Below are 24,196 nucleotides of genomic sequence, written 5' to 3'. Positions count from 1 at the left end.
GAGAACAGTATGGAGGTTCCTTAAAAAACTAAAAATATAACTACCATATGACCCAGCAATCCCACTACTGGGCATATACTTAGAGAAAACCATAATTCAAAAAGACACATGCACCCCAATGTTCACAGCAGCAGTATTTACAATAGCCAGGTCATGGAAGCAACCTAAATGCCCACTGACAGATGAATGGATAAAGAAGATGTGGTATATATATACAATGGAATATTACTCAGCCATAAGAAGGAACGAAATTGGGTCATTTGTAGAGACGTGGATGGATCTAAGACTGTCATACAGAGTGAAGTAAGTCAGAAGAAGAAAAACAAATATCATATATTAATACATATATGTGGAACCTAGAAAAATGGTACAGATGAACCGGTTTTCAGGGCAGAAATAGAGACACAGATGTAGAGAACAAACATATGCACACAAAGTGGGGAAAGTGGCATGGGGGATGGTGGTGGTGGGATGAATTGGGAGATTGAGATTGACATGTATACACTAATAGGTATAAAATGGATAACTGATAAGAACCTGCTGTACAAAAAAATAAATAAAATTCAAAAAATAAAAAAAAAGAAGCATGAACCATGAAAGATAAACATGTAAACTGGACTTCATCAAAATTTAAAAGTTTTGTTTTTCAAAAGACACTGTTAAGAAGATGACAAAGGCAAACCACTGAGGAGAAAACATTTGTAAACCACATATGTAACAAAGAATTTGTATCCAGAATTTACAAAGAACTCTTACAACTCAATAAGAAAACAACTAAATAAAATAAAAAGCAAAAGACACAGACCCTTCACCAAAGAAGATATATCAATGGCAAACAAACACACAATAAGATATTCAAAATCACTAGGAACATGCAAAATAAAACACAGTGAGATACTACGACACACCCACTAGAATGGCTAAAATTTAAAAGACTGACAATACCAAGTGCTATCCAGGATCTGGAGCTACTGGAAGTGCCCTACACTGCTAGTCAGGATGTAAAATGGTACAGCCACTTTGGAGAATGGTTTCGTAGTTTCTTTATAAAGTTATATACATACTTACTATGTGACCCAGAATTCTACTCCTACGTAGGTAAGAAAAATGAAAACATATATCTACAGAAAGACCTGTTCATAAAAGTATGTAGCATCTTTACTTATAATAGCTAGAAACTACACACAACCTAATGTCTATCAACTGGTAAATGAATAAACAAACTGTGGCATATTCATACAATGGACTCAGCAATATAAAGGACTTAGCTACTGATTCATAGGACAACATGAATGAATTTCAAACAACATTATGCTAAGTGAAAGAAGTCAGACACAGAATAGTATATACATGATTCCATTTATATGAAATTCCAGAAATGGCAAAACTGTAGTGACAAAACAGATCAGAAGGTGGAGATAAGAAACTGACTATAGAGGCATGAGGTAATAATATTTTGAGATAAAAAGAAGTTCTGTATCATAATTGTGTTGGGGGTTGCATGACTGTATACACGTCTAGTCACTGACTCATACACTAAAAATTGAGGAATTTTATTGTATAGAAATTACACTGCATCAAAACTTTTTTTTAAGTTATAAACCTCATCCTACAATTGAGGCAATACTCTAATCTACCATAAAGTACTCAGGAATGAGACTAAAACATCAAATCCTTATTCTAGAAGACTAATAATACAAATTACTAGAAAGTGCATAATTTTAAAACATAAGCGCTTTGGGGAATATCTGTTCTTTCATCTACTTAAATTTTTTTTTCATTTCTGGCATATGATTAATCTGCTGTCAGTCAAGAGTATAGACAGTCAAATCTTCATCTTCATAACAGGAAGTCAACAGATAACAAGCAGGGTAAGTTCCTAATTTAGAAATATGAAAGCAAACAGTAGAAGAAACTGTTAAATTACTGCAAGTGGTAGCCTCTAGGAAGCAGAAATTGGATGGGGATAGATGAGGCAGAGGAATGTTATTTTAATTTGTAAGCCATTTAGTATTAACTAACTTTTATCTTAGTGCCAGAAATTAAGACGCATCTAAATACATACTAAAGTTATACAGTATTTGTGAAATAATCACTTCTTAGGTAAAAGCAATATTGGGAACTACAGAGAATTTTCAAGATTAAAATGACTGCTCTTAAACAAATTTTCAAAAGTTAAAACAAGGCATTTAAAAAGACAAACCACTAATTACCTAGACTGCTTCATTATTTGATTCTATTACAGAGCAACATTCTAAAAATCTTTAAAAATGGAAAAAAATTCAGTGATTTCCTAAATCACTGGACTTCCAAATTGTAATTCAGTATTTCAGGAAGGAGTCAGGCATGAAATAAACATTCAGTAGATATTTGTTGAAGGGAAGAAAAACCCAAATGGTACCATAATTAATAGCACTACTCATAATAGAAAGCCCATAGATCCCAATTTTCATTGTTACTATACTCCATTCCTCACTATAGTACTAGAAGCAGACACAGATGTTATACATATATCTATTTCAAAGAATCCTCCTGTCTAAGGGAAATATATCACATAGAAAAGTGATTCTCAAAGGGAGTAAGGGAGGAGAGGTTGGCAGGATAGCTGAATTTTCCTTGTTCTGGTTGCTGCAGGAGAGTGGAGGTGCCTTCTTCCAACTGACTACACTCCCTACTCCTTATTGGTTTATTTAAAGTTTTAAAGGAATCACTGCTGTGGTGATCATTTTGTAATGAATAGAAATAACAAATCACTATGTTGTACACTGGGAACTAACATAGTGTTGTTGGTCAGTTATACTTCAAAAACAATCAAACTCATAGAAAAAGAGATCAGATTTGTGGTTATCAGAGGCCGGGGGTGACGGGAGGGGTAATTGGATGAAAGCAGTCAAAGTGTTTAAATTTCCAGTTATCAGATAAATAAGTACCAGGGATGTAATGTACAACATGATTAATATATTAACACTGCTGTTTGTAATACATGAAAGTTGTTAAGACAGTAAATACTAAGAATTCTCATCACAAGGAAAAAAATTTTTTCTTTTTCTTTTATTTTGTATCTGTATGAGATGATAGATGTTCCCTAAACTTATTGTGATAATAACTTCATGATGTATGTAAGTCATTATGCTATACACCTTAAATTTATATAGCGCTGTATGTCAATTATATCTCAAAAAAACTGGAAGAAAAAAATAAAGGAAACATTGCTTAATATTCATTCATTCATTCTACCTTTAGTTTGTTTTAGCATTTGTCATATGTTCATTATCTTACTGCAATAAATAAGACAGGCAATCTTTTTTTAAGCTTTATTGATACATACTATAAAATTCACCCATTTTAAGTGTACAATCCAATGAGCTTTTGTAAATTTACGTATTTGTGTAAGCATTACCACATTCCACTTTTAGAACACTTCTATCACCCCAAAAGTCCCCTCATGTCCATTTTCAGTCAATCTGCACTCCAACTCCTCACCCACCGCTCATCTGCTTTCTATCTCTATAGTTTTGCCTTATAAATATAAATTTCATATAATGGAATTATGCAATATGTACTCTTATGTATCTGACTTTGTTTACATAAGTTTTTTGTGGTTCATCCATTTTGTCATATGTATGAGTATTTTTTCTTTTTCATTGCTGGGTAGTATTCCATTGTACAATATACTATATTTTGTTTATCCATTCACTAGCTGATGGACATTTCAATTGCTTCCAGCTTTTGGTGATTACGAATAATGCCATGACCATGCATGTTCAAGTCTTCCTGTGGACTCCTGTAGAATAAGAGACCTTCATCTTACAGGACAGTGTCTCACACTTGTTACACTTTACCACTAAAATGATTTTTCACATTTGTGGCCAACAGTATGAAGCACATACTGATACTTAATAAATTAATATTAAATTCCTACTGATACTTAAAATGTTTGTTAAAAGAATAAAAGAAACACGTTACTCAGCTATTTCTGATAATATGGGTCTTAACTTCAAATGTTAAAACAAAACAAAACAAAAACAACTTTGTCTCCAATGAGTTTACCTGCTACAAATAACCTGATGATGAGAATAAAGATATTAAACATCCCTAGATCAGTTTTGTACAAAACAATCAATTAAGTTTCTAAAGTTTCTCTATTAAGTTTCTCAATTAAGTTCCTAAGTTTCTCTAAAAGTCTTCTCAAAACTATACCAACATTTCATTAAAAAGTACCTTCAGGGCTTCCCTGGTGGCACAGTGGTTGAGAATCTGCCTGCTAATGCAGGGGACACAGGTTTGAGCCCTGGTCTGGGAGGATCGCACATGCCGCGGAGCAACTAGGCCCATGAGCCACAACTACTGAGCCTGTGCGTCTGGAGCCTGTGCTCCGCAAAAAGAGAGGCCGCGATAGTGAGAGGCCCGCGCACCGCGATGAAGAATGGCCCCCGCTTGCCACAACTAGAGGAAGCCCTCGCACAGAAACGAAGACCCAACAGAACAAAAATAAATAAATTAATTAATAAACTCCTACCCCCAACATCTTCTTTAAAAAAAAAAAGTACCTTCAGGTCTACATAATCATGCTCAAAGTATTCAGCCATTCATTTACTTAGTAAGGATTTATTGAGTGCCTACACTGGGAATATAAGTACTCTAAAATGTCGAAGTCTCTTCCCTCATGTGGCTCACATTCCATCATCCAATTTTTGCAAAAAGTAAAAATAACAAAAATAGCAAAAAATAACGCAGGACTTACTAAGAAAATTGCAACTATATACCATACGCTATGGCACTATATTCTTACAATGTTAGATAACCACCATGTAATTCTTTTAAACTAATTTCTACATAAGCATGTTTAAATTTTATACAAATAAATCGTGTTGTTTCTTTAAACAGTCAGTGGATTAAATATGGTGTTTGTGATAAATTCCATTAAAATATTAGACTCTGAGCTTTTGGTAACCTGCCCCCACCCAGCAATAAACAATGATTCTATACAAAAATGAGATTCAAATACTTCTTTTTGACTAATAGTGCTATTTCCAGGAACGTAACCTGCCTTCCAAAGGACAACTGATTGGGTAACATGTTAAAATGATAAAAGTAAGTACACCAAACCTTAAGAGCCAGGCCTAGAAATCTAAATTTTAAATTGTAACTCATGTGCATTTACTGTTACCAACAAAGACTACAAAAAACCATCCAACAGACTAAGTATTAATGACAATACATTATCCAGAGTTTTTGTGGAGACTAAAGATCACTTTTGTTCTGTTGTTCCTATAGAGGATATATACTATCACACAGGACTATGGTGATCGAAATTAAAAACCTGAAAATTTACTTCTAATACCAAGGCAAACTTACCACATTTTACTCTCAAGTCTCTTTTATTACATGAGAGGAAAGGTTCTTTATAGTTCCTCAAAAAGAATCCTAAATTGCCCTGTCTAATTAATCAAAATAAGAGTAAAGGAAAATCAGTTGCTTTATCAAAATACATGACTGACTAAAGACTAAAATTATATTCTTCTATAATTTAAAAATGCTTGTTTCAAATGGCTTCAAAGCTCTTGTCATGTGGCCTCCACAAATGGTATTTACATAGTGTTCTCAAAAGACTAGCAAAAATATTTCCCATGATAAACAAAGACAAGGAAATAAATACCACATGGAAACCCTTTTATCCAATGTCATAAAACTAAATAAAAATAAAATCCATAACACTTTCCCCTGAAATGTATGCAGTAACATTAATAACAAAATTATCTACTAAACCAAATATTTTATAAGAAATTCATTACTTAAAACATAAGGAATTTCTCTCTAATACTATGTTGTGGAATCCCTATGTCTCCTTGAATGCACATTAAATTTAATCAATGAACAAGTATATATTGTGAATCTATAGCATTTCCATAATAACCTTTTTCTATAAATTTAAGCTATTTACTCTCTGTACCATCATCCAACATAAATAAAAATGGCCCTGTCTATAACATCTTGCTGATTTGTATTATTTATCATTTTTACTATATACACTATCTTTCCAAATATACCACAAGCTCCTCTATGGTAGGGAAGCATGTACAGCAATAGTTCTATATATATAGTGTAAGTTCAATAAATTTGATTACAAATTATTTTAAGAGTGCAGTTTCAATAGCTAGCAAATAAGGAAGCAAATTGCAAAGGGTAAAAAAGAACTCTGGTGATAAGGCATTAAAACAGCAGGTGCAGACCACACGTTTCAGGCATTTCCCAGAGCAGAAAAGGAGAACAGTAAAACACATAAATTTCAGGTTATAGTCACTGAGTCTTAGTTTTTAAGTAGATTATTACTAGGACTGTTTGCTGATTCCAGAGAAACAAATTGCAGGGATTTCTCTCATCTTCTAGTTGTACTGTGCATACCAGTCCAGTTTCCTTATCAAAAAAATAAATAAATTCCACTTCACCTCACAGAAATGTTCTGAAATTCAAAAGAAATAATAATGTATGTTAAAGGGCTTTGCACACAAGTAGCAAATTAAATGCAAGGTGTTATTGAAGATGGATTCTACCCTTTGATCCAACAATTCTAATTCTTCATGTTTATCCTAAGGATCTAAGTGGACAAATGCACAAAAGTATTTGTACAAAGATGTTCATAGTAGCCCTGCATGGCATGAAAAAGTAATGTAAAATTAACATTTTAAATGTCATTAACAGGGACTTCCCTGATGGTCCAGTGGTTAAGAATCTGCCCTCCAATGAAGGGAACAGGGATTCGATCCCTAGTCGGGGACCTAAGATCCCACATGCCACAGGGCAACCAAGCCTGCGTGCCACAACTACTGAGCCTGCACGCTCTGGAGCCCACGGGCCACAACTAGAGAGAAGCCTGTGTGCCGCAACAAAGAGTGCGCCCACCACAACGAAAGAGCCCGCGTGCCACAACTAAGACCCAATGCAGCCAAATAAATAAATAATTTTAAAAACGTCATTAACAGATGGTTGGCTTAACAAATTCTGGTGCTCACATGAAGTAGAATATCATGCTGTAATTAAAAATGACTTAACAGACGTGTATGAACTTGAAAAAATATTCAGGATAAGTGAAAGCAGGATTGCAAAGGTTCACAACCCTGAGATGCCTTCTTTCATCTTTCAAATTTGATCAGGTCCTCTATTATGGCCTTCACAGGATCCTCTCCTTTTCTCTATTAAGCTCATCATAGTTTGAAATAATGTATTTATATGTTTACTTGAGAACATGTGTTAGATGATAACGAAGACTGTATACATATGTATACACACACACACACACACACACACACACACAGGGAAGAAAAATCTGCCAGTGTTTTAAAATGTCAGAAGCCAAAATGAAAATGAAAACAATCTAAAAAAATATGCATACTTAAATTACATTAGCACTATAGAACAGAAATGAGATCTGGATACATATTTTGTCAAACCACACCACAAAACCTCTTTGATTAGATTAGTATTGGGGAAACTGTCTTCACTTAAGAAATGACAAAGAATCATGCTACAATATATCCAAAAGGAGGCAATGCTGTTTAATTTGTAAGGAACAAAATAGAAGAGAAAGCTTTCTTCAGGTTAACATTCCTGCCTGGTTAGAATTATGCATATACTGCTTAAAATCTGGCCTGATATTAAACTTAACCATCACTTATAGCTATAAGGCTTGGACAAAAATCCTTTAAGCGTCTCTAGGCCACATGAGCTTTAACCATAAAATATATGATAATATCTTACCTTCATAAAGCAGAGAGCTGTACCAGATGAAATCCTGAATTCCCTTTCTATGATTTGTGACCTATATTACAGTATCACATAAATATTCTGGCGAAAGGCCTCTCATCAAATAGGAACAGACGGAGTTGTCCTACCAACTTACAAGCCATGATCATGCAAGTCTCCTTCAAATGATACTTCCACAGGGGGATATATTCTTAAGAAATCCAACAACAGCAAACTTATGCTTCAATGAAGCATTTAATGGAAAATCTGAGTTTGTTGAGGTATATAAATAATTCTTGAGAATTTTTCATTTAAACTTGGTTTTAGTGAAAGACAGAATATCACAGAACACATCAGATCACATCACTCAACATTTGGAAAGTACTTGAAGAACAACACTAATATCATTGAGAGTTTAACTGCTACTAATTTCCACTTTTGTCCTGAAACTTTGGGAGTTCTCTACTGGACAAAGACTCAGCAACTAGTTATTTAATATAGAAAAATTGAAAAATACAGACTAATAAGAAATTTCACAAAAATAAAAATAAGGCTTCATTCTATTATTCTGTGAACAAATAAGTACATGTTTAAGAATAAAAACCGAAGATATGTCTCAAATTACTTCCACTGGGGGGGAAAAAAACCTCTACAACTATACTAGAAAAAGAATTCACCCCGCTCCTGCAAAACAAAACAAAAACCCCCCTAATAATCCATGAAGAAGACCGACAAAAAGGATATAAAGCTGAAAATATAACATCATTCCCTCTAAAATAAGACTAAAACATTTCATCATTCTGTAGTTTAAGAAAAGTTAAACTAAAGCCTTACAAGCAAAAGGAAAGTTGTTTTGTTTTGTTTTTTATGTCGTCAATCTTAGCACATAGTACTGAAATACTGCAGCTGAAAAAAGTAAGACATTTTTCATCAACTTTAAATTCAACCGTAAATTGGTATAGGTATACCTCGGAGACATCATGGGTTTGGTTCCAGACCACTGCAATAAAGCGAATATCTCAATAAAGTGAGTCATACAAATTTTTTGGTTTCTCAGTGCACATAAAAGTTATGTTTACATTATACTACAGTCTTTTTTTTTTTTTTTTTGGCTGCATTGGGTCTTAGTTGCCGCACACCAGATCTTTGTTGAGGTATGCGAGATCTATCGTTTCAGCACGCAGTCTTCTCTCTAGTTGTGACGTGCTGTTTTTTTTTTTTCTCTCTCTCTAGTTGTGGCGCTCGGGCTCCAGGGTGCGTGGGCTCTGTAGTTTGCAGCATGCAGGCTCTCTAGTGGAAGCGCGTGAGCTCAGTAGTTGTGGAACGCGGGCTTAGTTGCCCCACGGCATGTGGGATCTTAGTTTCCCAACCAGAGATCGAACCCGTGTCCCCTGCATTGGAAGGCGGATTCTTTACCACTGGACCACCAGGGAAGTCCCTAATATAGTCTATTAAATGTGCAATAGTATTATGTCTAAAAAAAAAAAGTACATACCTCAATTCAAAAACATTTTATTGTTAAGAAATGCTTACCATCACTTGACAATGCAGGGTTGCCACAAACCTTCAATTGTAAAAAACACAATGTCTGTGACGCACAATAGAGGGAAGTGCAAGAAAATGAGGTATGCCTGTACTTACTACTTTGTACATCACCTTAAAATAATACAATTACTATATGCATGTTACAAGCTCATACGAATATTTACTGCCAATGTTTGACAGACTTATGGTTCTTTGCATATATGAGTTCTGATATCACTGAATTCTCATGACACAGGATGACAATAGTAGTCTTTAAAATTAATTGTAGCATTCTGTAGTCTACTATAACATACTTGTTTAAAAGAACTGGCAATCTGAAGATTTTTATTCTTCAAATACTATATATTGTTTTCCTTTCCAGATGTATTATCATTAATATCCTTCAGAACACAAAGTAATCAGAGTTTGCCAAAGCAGGAGTTGCACATTCTTCCATTATTTCTACTTACAGAGTCTAATATAATACTTGGCACAAAAGAAAAACTCAGTTCCAATTTAGGACAGTCTACTTGGAGTTTGAAAACCTTCCATTCTTCAAAAACATCTACTGTGTACAGAGCACTGTGATGGGTACTGGGGATAAATCTTTAAGCAGAAGAGATTCAATCCTTGCCTTCATGGAGTTTTTAGTCCAATAAATGAGACATGAATTTATCAATCAGATAACTGTATTTCTACAGACTGTGATAAACAGTGAAGGAAAAGTAGGGATGCCATGAGGTATGTGAATACCTGTTCTAGTTTGGCAGATGCGGAAAAGGCTTCCCTGAAGAAGTTATTATTGAGCTGAAGTAAGAGTGTAATTAGATAGAGATAACATGGGGAAGAAAAATGATTCTCAGAAGAGAACAGAGTATGTGCAAAGACCCTGAGGTAGGAGGAAACATGGTATATTGAAGCAATTGAAGGAAGGCTAGCCAATATAATTCATCAGAATTGTATTTGGGACAAGAGTGGTTGCAGGGATACCAGTTAGGAGGTCGCGACAGCTGTCCAGGTGAGGAGTGATAGTATCTTGGATTAGGAGCGTAGCAACGAAGCTAAGAGAAAAGGCAGGTTCAAGAGATATTTAGGAGGAAATCAATGTTACGCTAAAGCCATGTAGAGTAGTGTCAGTAGAGTTTTAAAGATGACAGATCTTACTATTTTTCAGTTGTGAGACCAAACAGTAAAGAAGCTTGGAATTTGAACTTATCTTATACTACTCAATAAGCCAGATAGCAATTGCAGCCAGTTCTCTAATAGCAGTAACATCTCAGCAAGGGTGATTTTTGGAAGTGTGCCAGAAGGCCATGAACCAAGACTAAAGTCAACCATGAATTTAAAAAATAATTATGTATTACAGATCCCACCTCCTAATTGATAAAGGATTCCAAATGATAAAATTACTGGGATTTTCAAGGTACATGCTTTTAAACTCACATTACATCACGCATTTTCTCTCCTTTTTACTTCTATGAAAGTACGGTTTCAAGGCTTGGGAGAAAGGAGGAATAGGAATTTATAATATTATGAGCCAACTCTCAGCATAAATTTATAAAGTAACATTTTATATCAGGAATATCATATCTGAGAATATTAGGGGGGAAAAGTCAACCAACATTATATCTTAAGGATGCTACAATGTCAGGGAACAAATGTCACTTTATGACATACAAGAGATCAATGTTCAAGACGCATAAGAACAGCAACCTCCATATAGGTAGCTTTTTGATCAGGAAAATAAGACGCATATACTCATCAACTCTATTCCTTTCCTTGTTTCAGATGACTAATAAATGAAAATTTTTACAAGTTTTCTTTCTTTCTGCTTTATGCAACCATATAATAAAATCTTTATTAAATCCAGTAATAGACTTAAAGTTAACAGGGAGTCTACAGTGCTCCCTTACAAATGAAACAACAACACTATCTCCCAAGTACCCCAGTATTAGAATTTGATCCCTGGTTCCCTACTCCATGAAGCAGAAATCTTAAATGGTAAGGAGAAATAATTTCTAGTGTTCCACTTTAACATACTAGTTCTCATCTAAAGGCCCCACCCTAAATCCCACACATGGGTGGACCTTGAGATAACATATCCTAAAATCTCTTTTTCTTTCTCTCTCTCTTCTTTCTTTCTTACTATTTATATTCCCATGAAAAATTACTTTACTTAGTCTTAGGTGGTCCAACTGTACATGTAATTATTTTCCCTTGGGTACTAAGAACAACATGGCATACTTGTAGTGTTACAAATTTTCTGACATGCTGTGCTAAAATACACAGTAATTAGCAATGTGGTCCCACACACAATAGTAGAATCCTGACAAGAACACTAGCATGAAAGAGAAACATCACTTAGTCAAAACCCCAAGCTAAGCAAAGTATAAGTCAACAGATGACAAAGACATTAATGACCTGTAACATAACTGGTAAAATCTAGAAATACACATCTTATTCATACCTCTATAATCCTTGAGTTGTTAGTAAAAATGTCACATTTGCAATGATGGGGTGGTGTACTGAATAACCAATATAGTAACTGATCTCTAAAACTATCAATAAATCAGTGTCACAGAACTTCAGGGGAAGGTGGGACCTTGGTGAGTATGTAGTTCATCCCTCAACTTACTATGACGACAGTAAAGGACAGAGAAAAAATGTAATGAGATCATATACTTGATTTCTAGAAAGTAGGAAACAATAAATACTTGCAGCATGGCAGAATCCACGTTTGGTTTCCTACCTGGTATTTCTCCCATGTCTCGAAGTTAAAAAAATTTTTTTTTTAATCTACACATGGATTGGAAAACTTATAAATTCCTGAATACAGGTTTTAATTGATGATCCCTTAACCAGAGAAACTGTGAGGGGCAAGAAAATTTATGTGTGCTTTTTGTTTAATGCTGCATATCACACTACGTATTTTCATCCCAAACCTACCATACCACAACAAACCCTCTAGATCCACACATAAACATAAATACAGCATATTACACTTATGGCTAATTATTGTTATAATTTTAAAAATTGTTTAAAATACACAGAATAGTCTTAATGAAGAAAAGAAGCCATAAAGGAAACACAGCTTTAAAGATAAGTCAAAGAAAGAAGAGTGAATCCTAGTGATGTGCCTCAGTAATCCAGAGTGGGACGATCCAACATTTTGAGCTCTGTTATATACAGGAACCTCAGGTTTTCTGCATCAATGAGTTAGAGCCCCTACTCCTGCTCCCTCCCCAATCCACCTCCCCAAGTGTTACTCAATTTCCTGTCTGGAGCTCTCCAAAGTCTTCAGGCAAACTTAGTTACCCAGAGATTGTTCTGTGTCCCTCCAAAATGAATGCTTACATTCTCTAGACCAAACTTTGGAAAAAAAGATCTCATTTAATTCCTTTTATCAATGGAAAAGGCAAGCATCTGTTGATTTTGACTTTCTTTTAAGACTGGACTTTTGAAAACTTCATATGAGATGAATCTTTAGAATTCACTGACCCTCTAGAACAAAAACACTGAAGAGACAGCCAGACACTACCAAAAATTTTCAAAAAAATATAAGTCAACTATGTCTGAGTACAGCCAAGTAAGCATTTTCTAAGTTTCTGTTTTGATTGAAGAATAAGCACCTTCTTTCTTTTTTTTTTTTTTTGCTTTAAAAGTTCCCAATTCAATCTTATCATCCTTAAACAAAAAAAAAATAGACTGTGCCCACTAACTTCCTACTCTACCTAAATATTTTTATTCCTTTGACAAAACCCTTGATTCTGTTTTATATCCTGCCTGAGCTATTTCTGATTTTTAAAAATTTTTGGATCGTCCAAGTTTAAAGCTGGCCTGAGATTGCATTTAGCATGGGGCTGCATGCATGGACACATGCTGCCAGGTCTCTGAACTTACTATCGCTCTCAGTCACAGACATCTCCACTTAATAATCCCCAGCAAGAACGTCTTTCGTTGTCTTTCCAGATTCTATTTCTTCCCTTCTACACAAAGGTAGGTTATGATTCCGAGACTTTATTATTTTAAAAGGGCCAAATCCCGAGGGATGGTGGGAAAGGCTGTTTCCATTTGGCTGTTCAGTGTTGCTCTAGACTTGGTATTAGAGAACTGAGGTCAGTTGGGCCAGCACTTCTGCCTGAGTATGTGCTCCCTCCCTCCAACTGCCCTTTTTAAACCTCCCCAGCTTGCTACCTGTTGGCAGTGCTGGTGTTGCTGCTCCCGCTGCTGTGTTTCTGTGCCCGGCTCAACCTCCGTGGGGGCTTTGAATGCTGCAGCCGGGGGCTCGGCATGGAGGGGAACGCTGAGGCGTAGCCATGTTCACACTCTAAAGAAACGGCAAGAAAAAAAGATATGATAAGAGGAATATACCCAAATTCATGGATCTACAGATCTCAAGTCCTTGCAGTAACAGGTTGCTGAAAACAAGAGAAGAAAAAGAGATAAATTTTTTCCACTCTTTCTGGTTGGAAGATAAAATTCCCAGTCCTTGCCTGGTCATCAATCCTGTGACATATACAGACCCAACTCACCCCAGGAAGGTGTACCAACACCTCCTCTAAACCAAGGAACTTCTCCCTCCTCTCCAAAATCCTCTTCTCCAAGAATTCTTGACTCAAACACCCTCATTTCTGAGACCAATTACCATTCACCTAAATTATTTCACTTGCCTCAAAATCCCTTTTCCTTTAACTATCCCCCTTCTAGAAGGTGTCTCTCTAAGCCCCACGTTTTTGTGTACTTCAAATAATTCAATCACCTAGTCTTAGGAGGACACTTTCTCTCAACACAATTTCCAGGGGCTGTACTCTTCATACCCCAATCTCTCTATATCTCCCTTAGTCTCCATTCCTAAGGGGATTCCATCGCATCGCACTTCAGATTCGAAGAGGTCCCTTGGCCACGACTGTCTGTCCTCCACCCTGCTCTTCAGCAGGCGTTCCCTTTCTTTGCTCTCAGCCTTGTCTCCTCCACCCCTACCTGCACTGCTCCCAGCCCTTTCCTCCAGTTCTTTGCATCCTCTTTCCTCCCAGGTCCTCAGATCACCTCCATTCTCAACACTCTCCTTCCCTCTCCTCTGGTCCACCTCCACTCAGGGCAGCTCCCAGGTCCAGCCTGACCCCTCTCTCCATCTCCCCCAGGTGACAGTCTCCTCCCCTTCATTAACATACACACACCCACATGTGCCCCCTCACGCAGGCACCAGTGGTACTCCTCCCCTCACATACCTGCTGCCTCATGCACCTCTCCACTCACATGCCCACCCTCTCTCACACGCACACCCTCACACACTCACCCCTCCTCACACACTCACCCCTCCCCACACACGCACCCCTCCTCACACACGCACCCCCTCACACACGCAGCCCCCTCCTCACACACGCACCCCCTCACACACGCAACCCCCTCCTCACACACGCACCCCCTCACACACGCACCCCTCCTCACACACGCACCCCCTCACACACGCAGCCCCCTCACACACGCAGCCCCCTCCTCACACACGCACCCCCCTCACACACGCAGCCCCCTCCTCACACACGCACCCCCCTCACACACGCAACCCCCTCCTCACACACGCACCCCCTCACACACGCAGCCCCCTCCTCACACACGCACCCCCCTCACACACGCACCCCCTCACACACGCAGCCCCTCCTCACACACGCACCCCCTCACACACGCACCCCCTCACACACGCAACCCCCTCCTCACACACGCAACCCCCTCACACATGCACCCCCTCACACACGCACCCCCTCCTCACACACACACCCTCACACACGCAACCCCCTCACACACGCACCCCCCTCCTTACACTCGCACCCCTCCTCACACACGCAACCCCCACACACGCACACACGCAGCCCCCTCCTCACACACGCACCCCCCTCACACACACAACCCCCTCTTCACACACGCACCCCCTTCACACACGCACCCCCTTCACACACGCAACCCCTGCTCACAAGCACCCCCTCCTCACACACGCACCCCCTCACACACGCAACCCCTTCCTTACACTCGCACCCCTCCTCACACACGCACCCCCCTCACACACGGACCCCCCTCCTCACACACGCACCCCCTCCTCACACACGCACCCCCCCGCCTCACACACGCACCCCCTCTTCACACACTCAACCTCCTCACACACGCACCCCTCACCCGCCGCACCGCACTCCCTGAGCGGAGCTGGAGTGCGCGGGCTCAGGCGGTGGAGGAGGCGACGGCGTCCAGCCGTTACCTCGGTCGCGGCGCTCCAAAAACTCGGCCGCCTCCAGCAGGCGCTGCACGTTGATCATCCGCACCTGCTCCATGGGCACCGCGGGCGGCGACAGGGGCCTCTCCGCGCTCCCTTCCCCGGCCGACAGGAGGCGCCTCAGGCGGCTACAATCCGGCACCGCCCCGGGACATGTGCGGCGGCGGGCGGGCTAGCCCCGCCGCGGCTCCGCGCGCTCCCAGCCGCCCCGCCGCCCCCGCGGCTCAGCAGACAGCCGGCTCGGAGTTTGTTTACCTCTCCGCGCGAGCACGGGGGAGGGGCGGGAGCAGCGCCGCGGCCCGCCCCCTCCCGCCCCTTCCTCTGCCTCCTGGGAAATGTAGTCCCGCCCCGCCCACTGCACGCCGGGAGTCGTAGTACGCACGCCGCTTCAGTGCGCCTGCGCCTTGCCAAATTCCGCAATGGCCGCCGGGAGATGTAGTCCCGCTCGACTTGTACCTCCTAGACGCAAAGACTAAGAAGCTCTCTGGGCTTTGCTTCGCGGAGGGAAGGATTTGAGCGAACTGTGAGTCTGCTCTCTGGGAGCCCTTTTCTCAATGACTCCCGGCGGGCGCCTAGGAGCTGAAGCATGCTTGATCCGCAGTGCCACGCTCCAGTTTTCTATCTACTACTACTGTCTCCTGTAACTTGTGTGCCTTGGTTGCCCCACGTGCAGAATAAATACTTGAAAAGCCAAAAATCCCTGTTCAGGAGCAAGGGGTGATCCTATCAGAGCCAGAGAGGGCTCCCATAAGGCCCTTCTTCCACCTCAGTTTTCACAGAGAGGTAGTGTTTTGGGTTTTTTTAATCTTATTTTTTAAAACTCCTTTCCCCTCCCTCAGAAGGAGAAAAGGCTAGAAAACCTCGAGATTTTAGAAGCTAGAAAACCTCTTTGGTGCTGCAAGTGAGGGATACAATTCAGTGGTTTGGTGCTGGAGTCACATGAGGCTCAGTTCAAATTCTGACTCTGCTACTTAACACTAGTTGTGTGGACTCTTCAGGCCTCATTTTCCTCACATCTATATCAGATATAATTACTCTATTTATCCAAGCATTGAGGGCCTGCCATGTGTCAGGCACTGTACTAGACATAATGTGTACGGTAATGAGATAAACAGAGATGGACCTTGCTCTCAAGGAGTGTGTAGTCAGTAGGGCTAATTGTGAAGATTAAATAATTCCAGCACTTAGTACATGTCACTCAATAAATGGAAGCTATGATGATCATTTCCTCTCACGCTCTCCTCCACAGAGCAGGAACTGAAAGCAGAGGCTAAAGAGAGCAGGACCACATTAAAAAACTGCCAATGGCTTCCCTCACCACCACCGTCTTTCCAGGTCCTCAAAGTCTAGACCAGAGTTTCTCAACCTCAGCATTATTGATATTTTGAGAGAATAATTCCTAACTGGGGGTGGGGTTGGAGACCTGTGCATTGTAGGATATTCAGCAGCATCCCTGGCCTCTACCCACTAGATGCCAGTAGCACACCACCAACTCAGGTGTGACTACCAAAAATGTCTCCAGACATTGCCAGATGTCTCTTGGGGCAGAAAATCACCCCTGAATGAGAAGCTGTGGTCTAGGGCAAAGAAAGGCAAGAGGGTCATAACTGTTGAAAGCTCTAGGAGCAGGCTGGGAACTGCATAAACATCCATAACTTTTCCCCACCCTGATTATTTTAACCTGCTGGTGGACATCCAGAATAACAGGAAGCTCTTGGTGAGGGGAGAACTTCCTGTGGTCATTCCAGTGGCTACTGCAGAAAATAACCATCTCAGAATGAAAACGTTACTCTCAAAAATGTCATGGGCTTAATGCTGCATTTTAATATGCTTCCCTCCTTGTTTTCCCCAAAGTGAACAAGATTTCCAATGAGGTCAAAATCTGCAAAATTCTACCAGCCTTATTAAATATTACACTTGGCACCACATTTAAGAACCAAATAGATGTTCTATCAAATGCAGGGAGACCCAAAATGAGAGATGTTCACAAGCCACAGGAGATTTTTTTTTTTGTAAAAGCTTTGAAACAGGAACTGTGCTTTTTCAGCTGTTGGCTAGGTCACTTCAGATCTGGGCTTTCCCATTGGGTGTTGGTAACAACCACCCTCCGCATTCAACAAGGGACACGTTGGATAGGGGAAGAATGGAATTATTTAAAAGAAAATACCTGTTCACTCAGAACATCTGTAAGTTGAGGGTAGAAATAAAAATAAGGTTGAAAGTTTCTAATAAAGTTGAAAGTTTCTACCACTTCAGATCACAAATTGCCAAGGGCTACCCCAGGAACTTAAAAGAGGTAGCTTTATAACAAAAGTCTACCCAATGGGAGGTAAACCATGTGACACGCAGTCAAGGAAAAAAGTACAAACTGAAAATACACATGTGTTCAAGATGGGTTTAAATCCATACATCATAAGCCCTAGCAGGCTATTAAGAGAAAGCAGGATGCTTGCAGCACATGCCTGGCCTTTCACAGTTGACCTCCAGATGAATTTACCAACCCTTCTTTTAAAGCCATGGCCAAGAGGGAGATGAGGAGATGGAAAGTAGTGCGAGAATCACCAAAAGGCCACGTGCATATGTTGAAGAAGAGAAAAGGTGATGGTGATGGTGGGCAGTGTTAAGAACTGGTTTCCGTACAGAAATATCCAGCCTCTTCTAACAGCAAATGACCTGCTCCGGCTGACTCCCAGAGTTCTTGCATGGACATTGGCCACAAGGGCCTCCTAGAGCACAAAGCCTGGGGCTCTAGCCTTGGGAGAGTGATGCTACCCACAAACCATCCCTCAGCGCCAGCCCAGCCTGGGGAAGCCCAGAGGCAGCCATGGCCTTTCTTTTGCAGATGAATCCAATCTGCACTACAAATAGGGAAACTGAGGAAAAGCAAGGCTTCCAAAGTCTACTGACAAAAGAACCTGGAATCTTACCCATAGTTTCTGATTCTTCTGTCCTCCCCCTAAAGTATCTCACTCAGGGGAGTCTCTTTTGAAGATGGAAAAAGTCCTCCAGAGTCCCCCAGCCCTGTAACAAACAGCCTGGATGGGGACAGTCTGCCTTCTGGAAGAACACGGCAAAGCTCTCCGTTCCTAGGGGTCCTCTCCCTGCACCGTTTACTCAATGTAAATTTTCAAATGATTTACTGCAGATCCATGAACAATGCAGGAGGCTGGTCTGTGTTATATCGTTTCTGCAGACAGAAAAGATGAATAGGGGGGAAGGGGCCACGAGGTTAAGGTGCAAGTCCGAAGTCACTGTCTTAGTGACACCTGGTGCTTAAGAGAACTTCCCTGAAACTGCAAAGTGTATACTGTGCAGGGCACTGTTTTCCGCAATTATCTTTAAGGGTGGGAACAGGGGAGGGTAAGTCCTGAGCTCCTAAGTAAGAACTGTTAACAGTTGTACATCTTTCCATCCCCCACCCCAAAATGACAACCGCAGCCTCCTCCTCGCCTCTCCCCTCGGAGCCCAGAAACGTGAAGAGCAGCAGAAAACCTTTTCTTCTGCCCAGTGAGTCAGCCTTGCCTAACTTCATGCGTAAGCTCTCCTCGAGTCAGCAGCAGCTCAGAGCTGCGGGTCTGTGTGCAGCCGAGATAAATTTGGGTCTAGAAGGGATGACGTAATGCTAAACCCGAGAGGTAGCTGCCGCCTCCCAGAGCTCTAGTCGCCAGGGCTGCCGGCTGACATCCCAACCACACGGAAAAGCACCAAGACCCAGGTGCCTGAGCTGGGGATAAAGGGAAAGAAAGGACGTGAGGGTGGAGGAAACAGCAAGGGGAGGCAGTGTTAATCTGAGATCGCTGAATCTGGAAGTTTGTTGTTTTTTAACTTTGGTTTTCTGGTGAGATCAGGCCACTGGCAGAGGCTCAAACAGCTGCACTTGACTTCCATCCTGGCCTATCTCTTCCCTCTTAGAAAAGGGCTTCTTACATTTTATTAAATGGCCCTTATAACAGCAGCCTATTTCGGTGATTATAAGGGATGTGTTAATCTCTCGAATGTCCTCTTCCTTCTTTTTTGCATTAACTTGGATCCAAGAAGAAATCTGCATTGCAGGACTCAATTAATATGCACGTGTAAGACTCTTGCTTACCCCGGAGCACCCCACGTGGGGGTGCAACTGATAAAGTATGCAGGAGGATCTTGCTAGGGCCATGCCAAGTGAATGTTCCCCCAAATAACATTTCATGGTTTGTTTCATAGAAGTTTGTATCGTTAAGCTTATTCCTCAATCCAGCCTCCATTTTTCAGACGAAAATACTGAGGCTCAGAGAGGTATGGTAACTTACCAAGGTCACACAGTTATCTATCAAACTGATGGAGCAAGGGTTAGGACTCAGTCTTACAGACTCTCATCCTGTGCTCTCTACCCATCTCCATAATTCTTTTTCTAGTTGATTTGTGGTTTTAAAAATAAATAGGTAAATATGGGGTTTCCCTGGTGGTACAGTGGTTAAGAATCCACCTGCCAATGCAGGGAACATGGGTTCGATCCCTGGCCCGGGAAGATCCCACATGCCATGGAGCAACTAAGCCCACGTGCCACAACTACTGAGCCCACGTGCCACAACTACTGAAGCCTGTGCGCCTAGAGCCCATGCTCTGCAACAAGAGAAGCCACGACAATGAGAATCCCGCACACTGCAACAAAGAGTATCCCGGCTAGCCGCAACTAGGGAAAGCCTGCGCACAGCAACGAAGACCCAACACAGCCAAAAAACAAAAAACAAAAACAAACAAATAAATAAATAAATTTATAAAAAATAAAATAAAATAAATAAAAAATAAATAGATAAGTAAAGTGGAATACATTTTCTGGTCTTTTAAATTTATGGAGACCCTCTCCTTTAAATATCTAGATCAAGTTACATTCCAAAGGGATCCAAAGCCTGTTCTGTTTCATCTTCTGTTCAAGGTTCATTCTTCCCTAAGGAAAGGGAAGAATCAACTCTTCTGCCGGTGATGACCCCACGCCATGGGCCCAACCTCGCTACATCACTTTAGTTAAAAGACCAGCACAGGTAAATGATCTTTGTTGTATGGAAGTAGCTTCCTTCATTAGGAATGCCTCCCGAATACTTTTTTTCAAATGACATTTCATCATGTGTTGCTGTAGTCATGTATTATTCTCCTTTAATTTGTGGTTATAATCATTTATACTGATAGACTTTGTGACTTTCAGCCATCTCTGGCATATATCCTGGTCAGCCATTGTATGTTTTTCTATAAAACTCCTCATTCCACGGGTTAATATTTTGTTTAGAATGTTTGCCATCTATATTCAAAAGCAAGAATGTACTGTAATTTTTTGTTGCACTTATCAGGTTTTGGATGCAATGACCTATTCTTTCAAAGTTAAATGCAACTTGATTTTAAAGCCTTAAAAAAATATATTACCAGAGGCCTTCCCCTGCTGCTAAGAGGATGCCCCATTCTTGACACAGCCCTGGGTAACCCTCCCTCCCCTGCCAGGAGCCTGCCTACAGTTGCCCTGCCTCACCACCCCTTGGCATCATCACTCCCTTCCAGGTGGCAGAAACTTGTGGAGGTCACTCTTAGGGCCAGCCAGGCCCTGGACACTAAATCACACACCCAGCCCTGCTGCCTCGTGGCTGAGTTCTCAGCTTCAGGTGTACTATTTAGAATAAAACACTAGGCCTTTGCCTGGCCAAAGATGTCTGTGATCTCACCATCACTTCTATTTCCAGCATTCTGATTCTAGGATTCTGGGATTCTCCAGAGATCCTAGAACAACATGCCTCCACTTGCCTACTAGCTGCTACATAATGAGAGCCAACTATGTGCGTGGTGCCACTTGTATAGTCAGTTCATTTAATCCTCTACACACCTCTGAGATTCCTGTTTCCCAGATGAGGCCCCAAAAGGTTAAGTGATTTGCCCAAGGCCACATAGGTAGCAAATGGATTCAAACCTAGATTTCCCAACTCTTGGACCCCACGGCATACATCAGGGTATGTTCCGTCAGACAAGGTCAGACAAAATTGGTTAGGGCAATGGTCTCACCCAGGCGTAATACCATCCGCCTAGAAGACTTCAGAAATGTGTAGGAGTGTCTTTCTTGAGTGTCACCACGACTGGGGAGTTCTACTGGCATTTAGTGAGGAGGAACCAAGGATGTTAAATCCTGCAGTATTCCAGGCGAACCTGCTCAAGAAGAACTGTCTCATCAATAGCTCCCTTGTTGATAAACACTAGGTCAGAAGGTTAAAGGCAGAGAACTCATCATTCGTTCAACGAATATTCCTTAATCCTCCATTACATGCTGGGCACTAACCTAGATGCTAAAGAGAACAATGAACAAAACTGCTTGTGGTCTTTGTCCTCAAGGTGCTTGTATTCTAGCCTGATAGACAGATGATAAGCAAGTAAAATCATTGTAAACCTTGATAAGTAGGTTAAGGGATAAATAATAAATGAGATGGTGGGTAGCTTTAGGTGGGTAGAGGGATTAGGGCAATCACAAGGGCTGTCTAGGCCAGCTTCTCAAACTTTAACGAGCGCACAGATCACCTGGGAATCGTGCTAAAATGGAGAGTTGGATTCAGCAGCTCTGGGGTGGGACCTGGGAGTCCCATTTCTGACAAGGTCCCAGGAGACACCAGGGCTACCCATCTTCAGACCACACTCAGGTTAAACAGTAAGGGTGACAGCCATGCAGGGAATATGGATTTTATTCTAAGTGAGATAGGAAGGAAACTATTGAAGGGCTTTAACCAAATAAATGACATGAACCCAGTTATATTTAAGATCACTCTTGTTTCCTAGATCTCGATGGAGGAGAGGAGGAGGTTGGACCTACGCCGTTTGACCAGAACCAGCTGGCCCACACTGGCAAGGTGGCAGCCAGGGCCTAAAGCTCATCTGTGCGGCTCACACTTGCCAAGCACGGGCCAGACCAGTTGCCCTGCAAGCTCAAGTGCCTTCTGGAAACCTAGTAGAGCCTGACAGGGTGTGGATTCACACCCTTGACATTGTAGCATCCAGAGTCTCAGGAGCCCTACTGGTTGGGTGAGTTCCCCAGGGGGTGCTGGGCCAGGTGGCACTGCAAGGGCAAGTGGCAACACACTAGACCATTGCCTTCCAGAAGAAAGGGGCCTATCTGGCTTCAGTGTCCATGCCTAAAGAGTCCCAGAAGGTTTTGGCTGCCCTCTCTCTGCCCTAGGATGAATGGGAAGTAAAGGAAGTCGCTCCAGGGAGGCATTCCCAAGGGGACCGTCAGCCTGAACCTCAAACATTCCAGATTCCATTTCTTGCCTCTTGCTCTCTGACACTTCTCTCAGAGCCCTGAAGTCTCCTAGGAAGAAAGAAAAACCTGGTTTTGAGTCTCAGCGCCACTCTTTGTTAGCAGGTGGCCTTGGGGAAGTTAGTTAGCCTTGCTAAGGCTAAGGCTTTCCTCATCTATAAAATGAGGATAATGACAGCACCCTCCTGTTGGATGATTGTTAGGATTTAATATAAAGCACTTAGCATTGTGCTGGCACATAGTAACTGCTCAGTAAAAGGGCACCATTATCACTATTCCTTTGGAAAACAGAGACAACATTGTATCTGTCAGCAGCCTCCTTGGGGACAGGCTATCAGACTCGCAGGAGACAGGCAAGTATTATTTACTGTTCTCCATTTGTCTGTCACTTGCACTGGAATATAGAACTGGAACTGGAGACCATACATACTGCACTTTGGAAGCAACAAGCACGGTGCTTGGCTCCTCACAGGTGTTAGAAATTTTACAGCTGGTGGAAAAAAGGAAAGAAAGTTGCATGCAAGGTACTCAGAGTCTTGGGAGTCAAGAAATATGGTAGAGATGGTCAGGTGTGGTGGAGGTAAGAGGGAGATAACACAGGGACATCATTAGGAAGTTCTGGGCCCCTGTAGAAATAAAAACAGAGGCCACATGCACTTACACTTGCCACCCATGGCCAAAAACAGAGCAGCCCTGGGCACGCCCTCCATTTTAATACAACAGTATTAAAATAGTCCCGGATCATCTTTATTCAAGTATCCTTGCTAATGGCAATAAAGACACGGAGTAAAATATCTCAAATAGCAGGTAATCCAAATCCCCTTTTATTAGCTTTAAACTTCCCAATCTTTCTCTCCCTCAGGACACTGTGTTTATCTTTCTAATTTTGCTGTGTTTAAATTTCCTTGGCAGACACTGGAGTTGGATATTAGAGGTATGAGGCCAAGGGCATGTTGTATGGGAGAGCAGGCTTGGTAGGAGCACTGCTAGGGACAATCCTCCAAGTGCAGAGTGCGCCCGTCTGTAAAGAACTAGGAGTGGAATGTGTTCATTTACAAGGTTGCTTACACAGTACTTGATTTCCTAAGCTCAGGCAGCTTTAAAAAAAACAAAAAAAGAGTCAGATCTGTAAATATTACAAGGATAAACACAAAGGGTTTTAAACACCAGGCTGGGGGGGTGGCAGGGTGCATGCAGGGAGGGGAGGGACTATTCCTTTTTTTGGAAGCCCGGCATAAATTTTTGTTCTATCTGTAATGATGGCTAGAACCAAAGACACAAAGCCCAAGTCAGATGCAGTCCCACATGGCTGGGGTTTACTTTAAGACAACTGAATTTCTAAATCTGGCACTGCAATAGAGTATAACTCCATGATGGCAGGAAACTGTACTTCCAGGTCCTAGCAC

At 41.2% G+C, this 24,196-nt stretch overlaps 1 protein-coding gene across 2 annotated transcripts in view; it reads right to left on the bottom strand.

Annotated features, from left to right (window-relative positions):
* MXI1 (MAX interactor 1, dimerization protein) overlaps window positions 1-24,196 on the bottom strand; it is a 98,793-nt gene that overhangs the window by 66,208 nt on the left and 8,389 nt on the right. The window contains exons 1-2 of one of the 2 annotated variants that reach the window (XM_004265856.4): window positions 15,515-15,822; window positions 13,462-13,594 (exon numbers count right to left, since the gene is read on the bottom strand). In XM_004265856.4, the coding sequence (XP_004265904.1) occupies window positions 13,462-13,594; window positions 15,515-15,587 (206 nt within the window). In that variant the 5' untranslated portion in view covers window positions 15,588-15,822. Of the gene's footprint in view, window positions 1-13,461; window positions 13,595-15,514; window positions 15,823-24,196 lie in introns of those variants that run through there. The other variant, XM_004265855.4, reaches the window with a different exon arrangement.

This window comes from Orcinus orca, chromosome 14, assembly GCF_937001465.1.
Source record: "Orcinus orca chromosome 14, mOrcOrc1.1, whole genome shotgun sequence".
Classification (NCBI taxonomy): domain Eukaryota; kingdom Metazoa; phylum Chordata; class Mammalia; order Artiodactyla; family Delphinidae; genus Orcinus; species Orcinus orca.
This window is presented reverse-complemented; position numbering and strand designations above follow the sequence as displayed.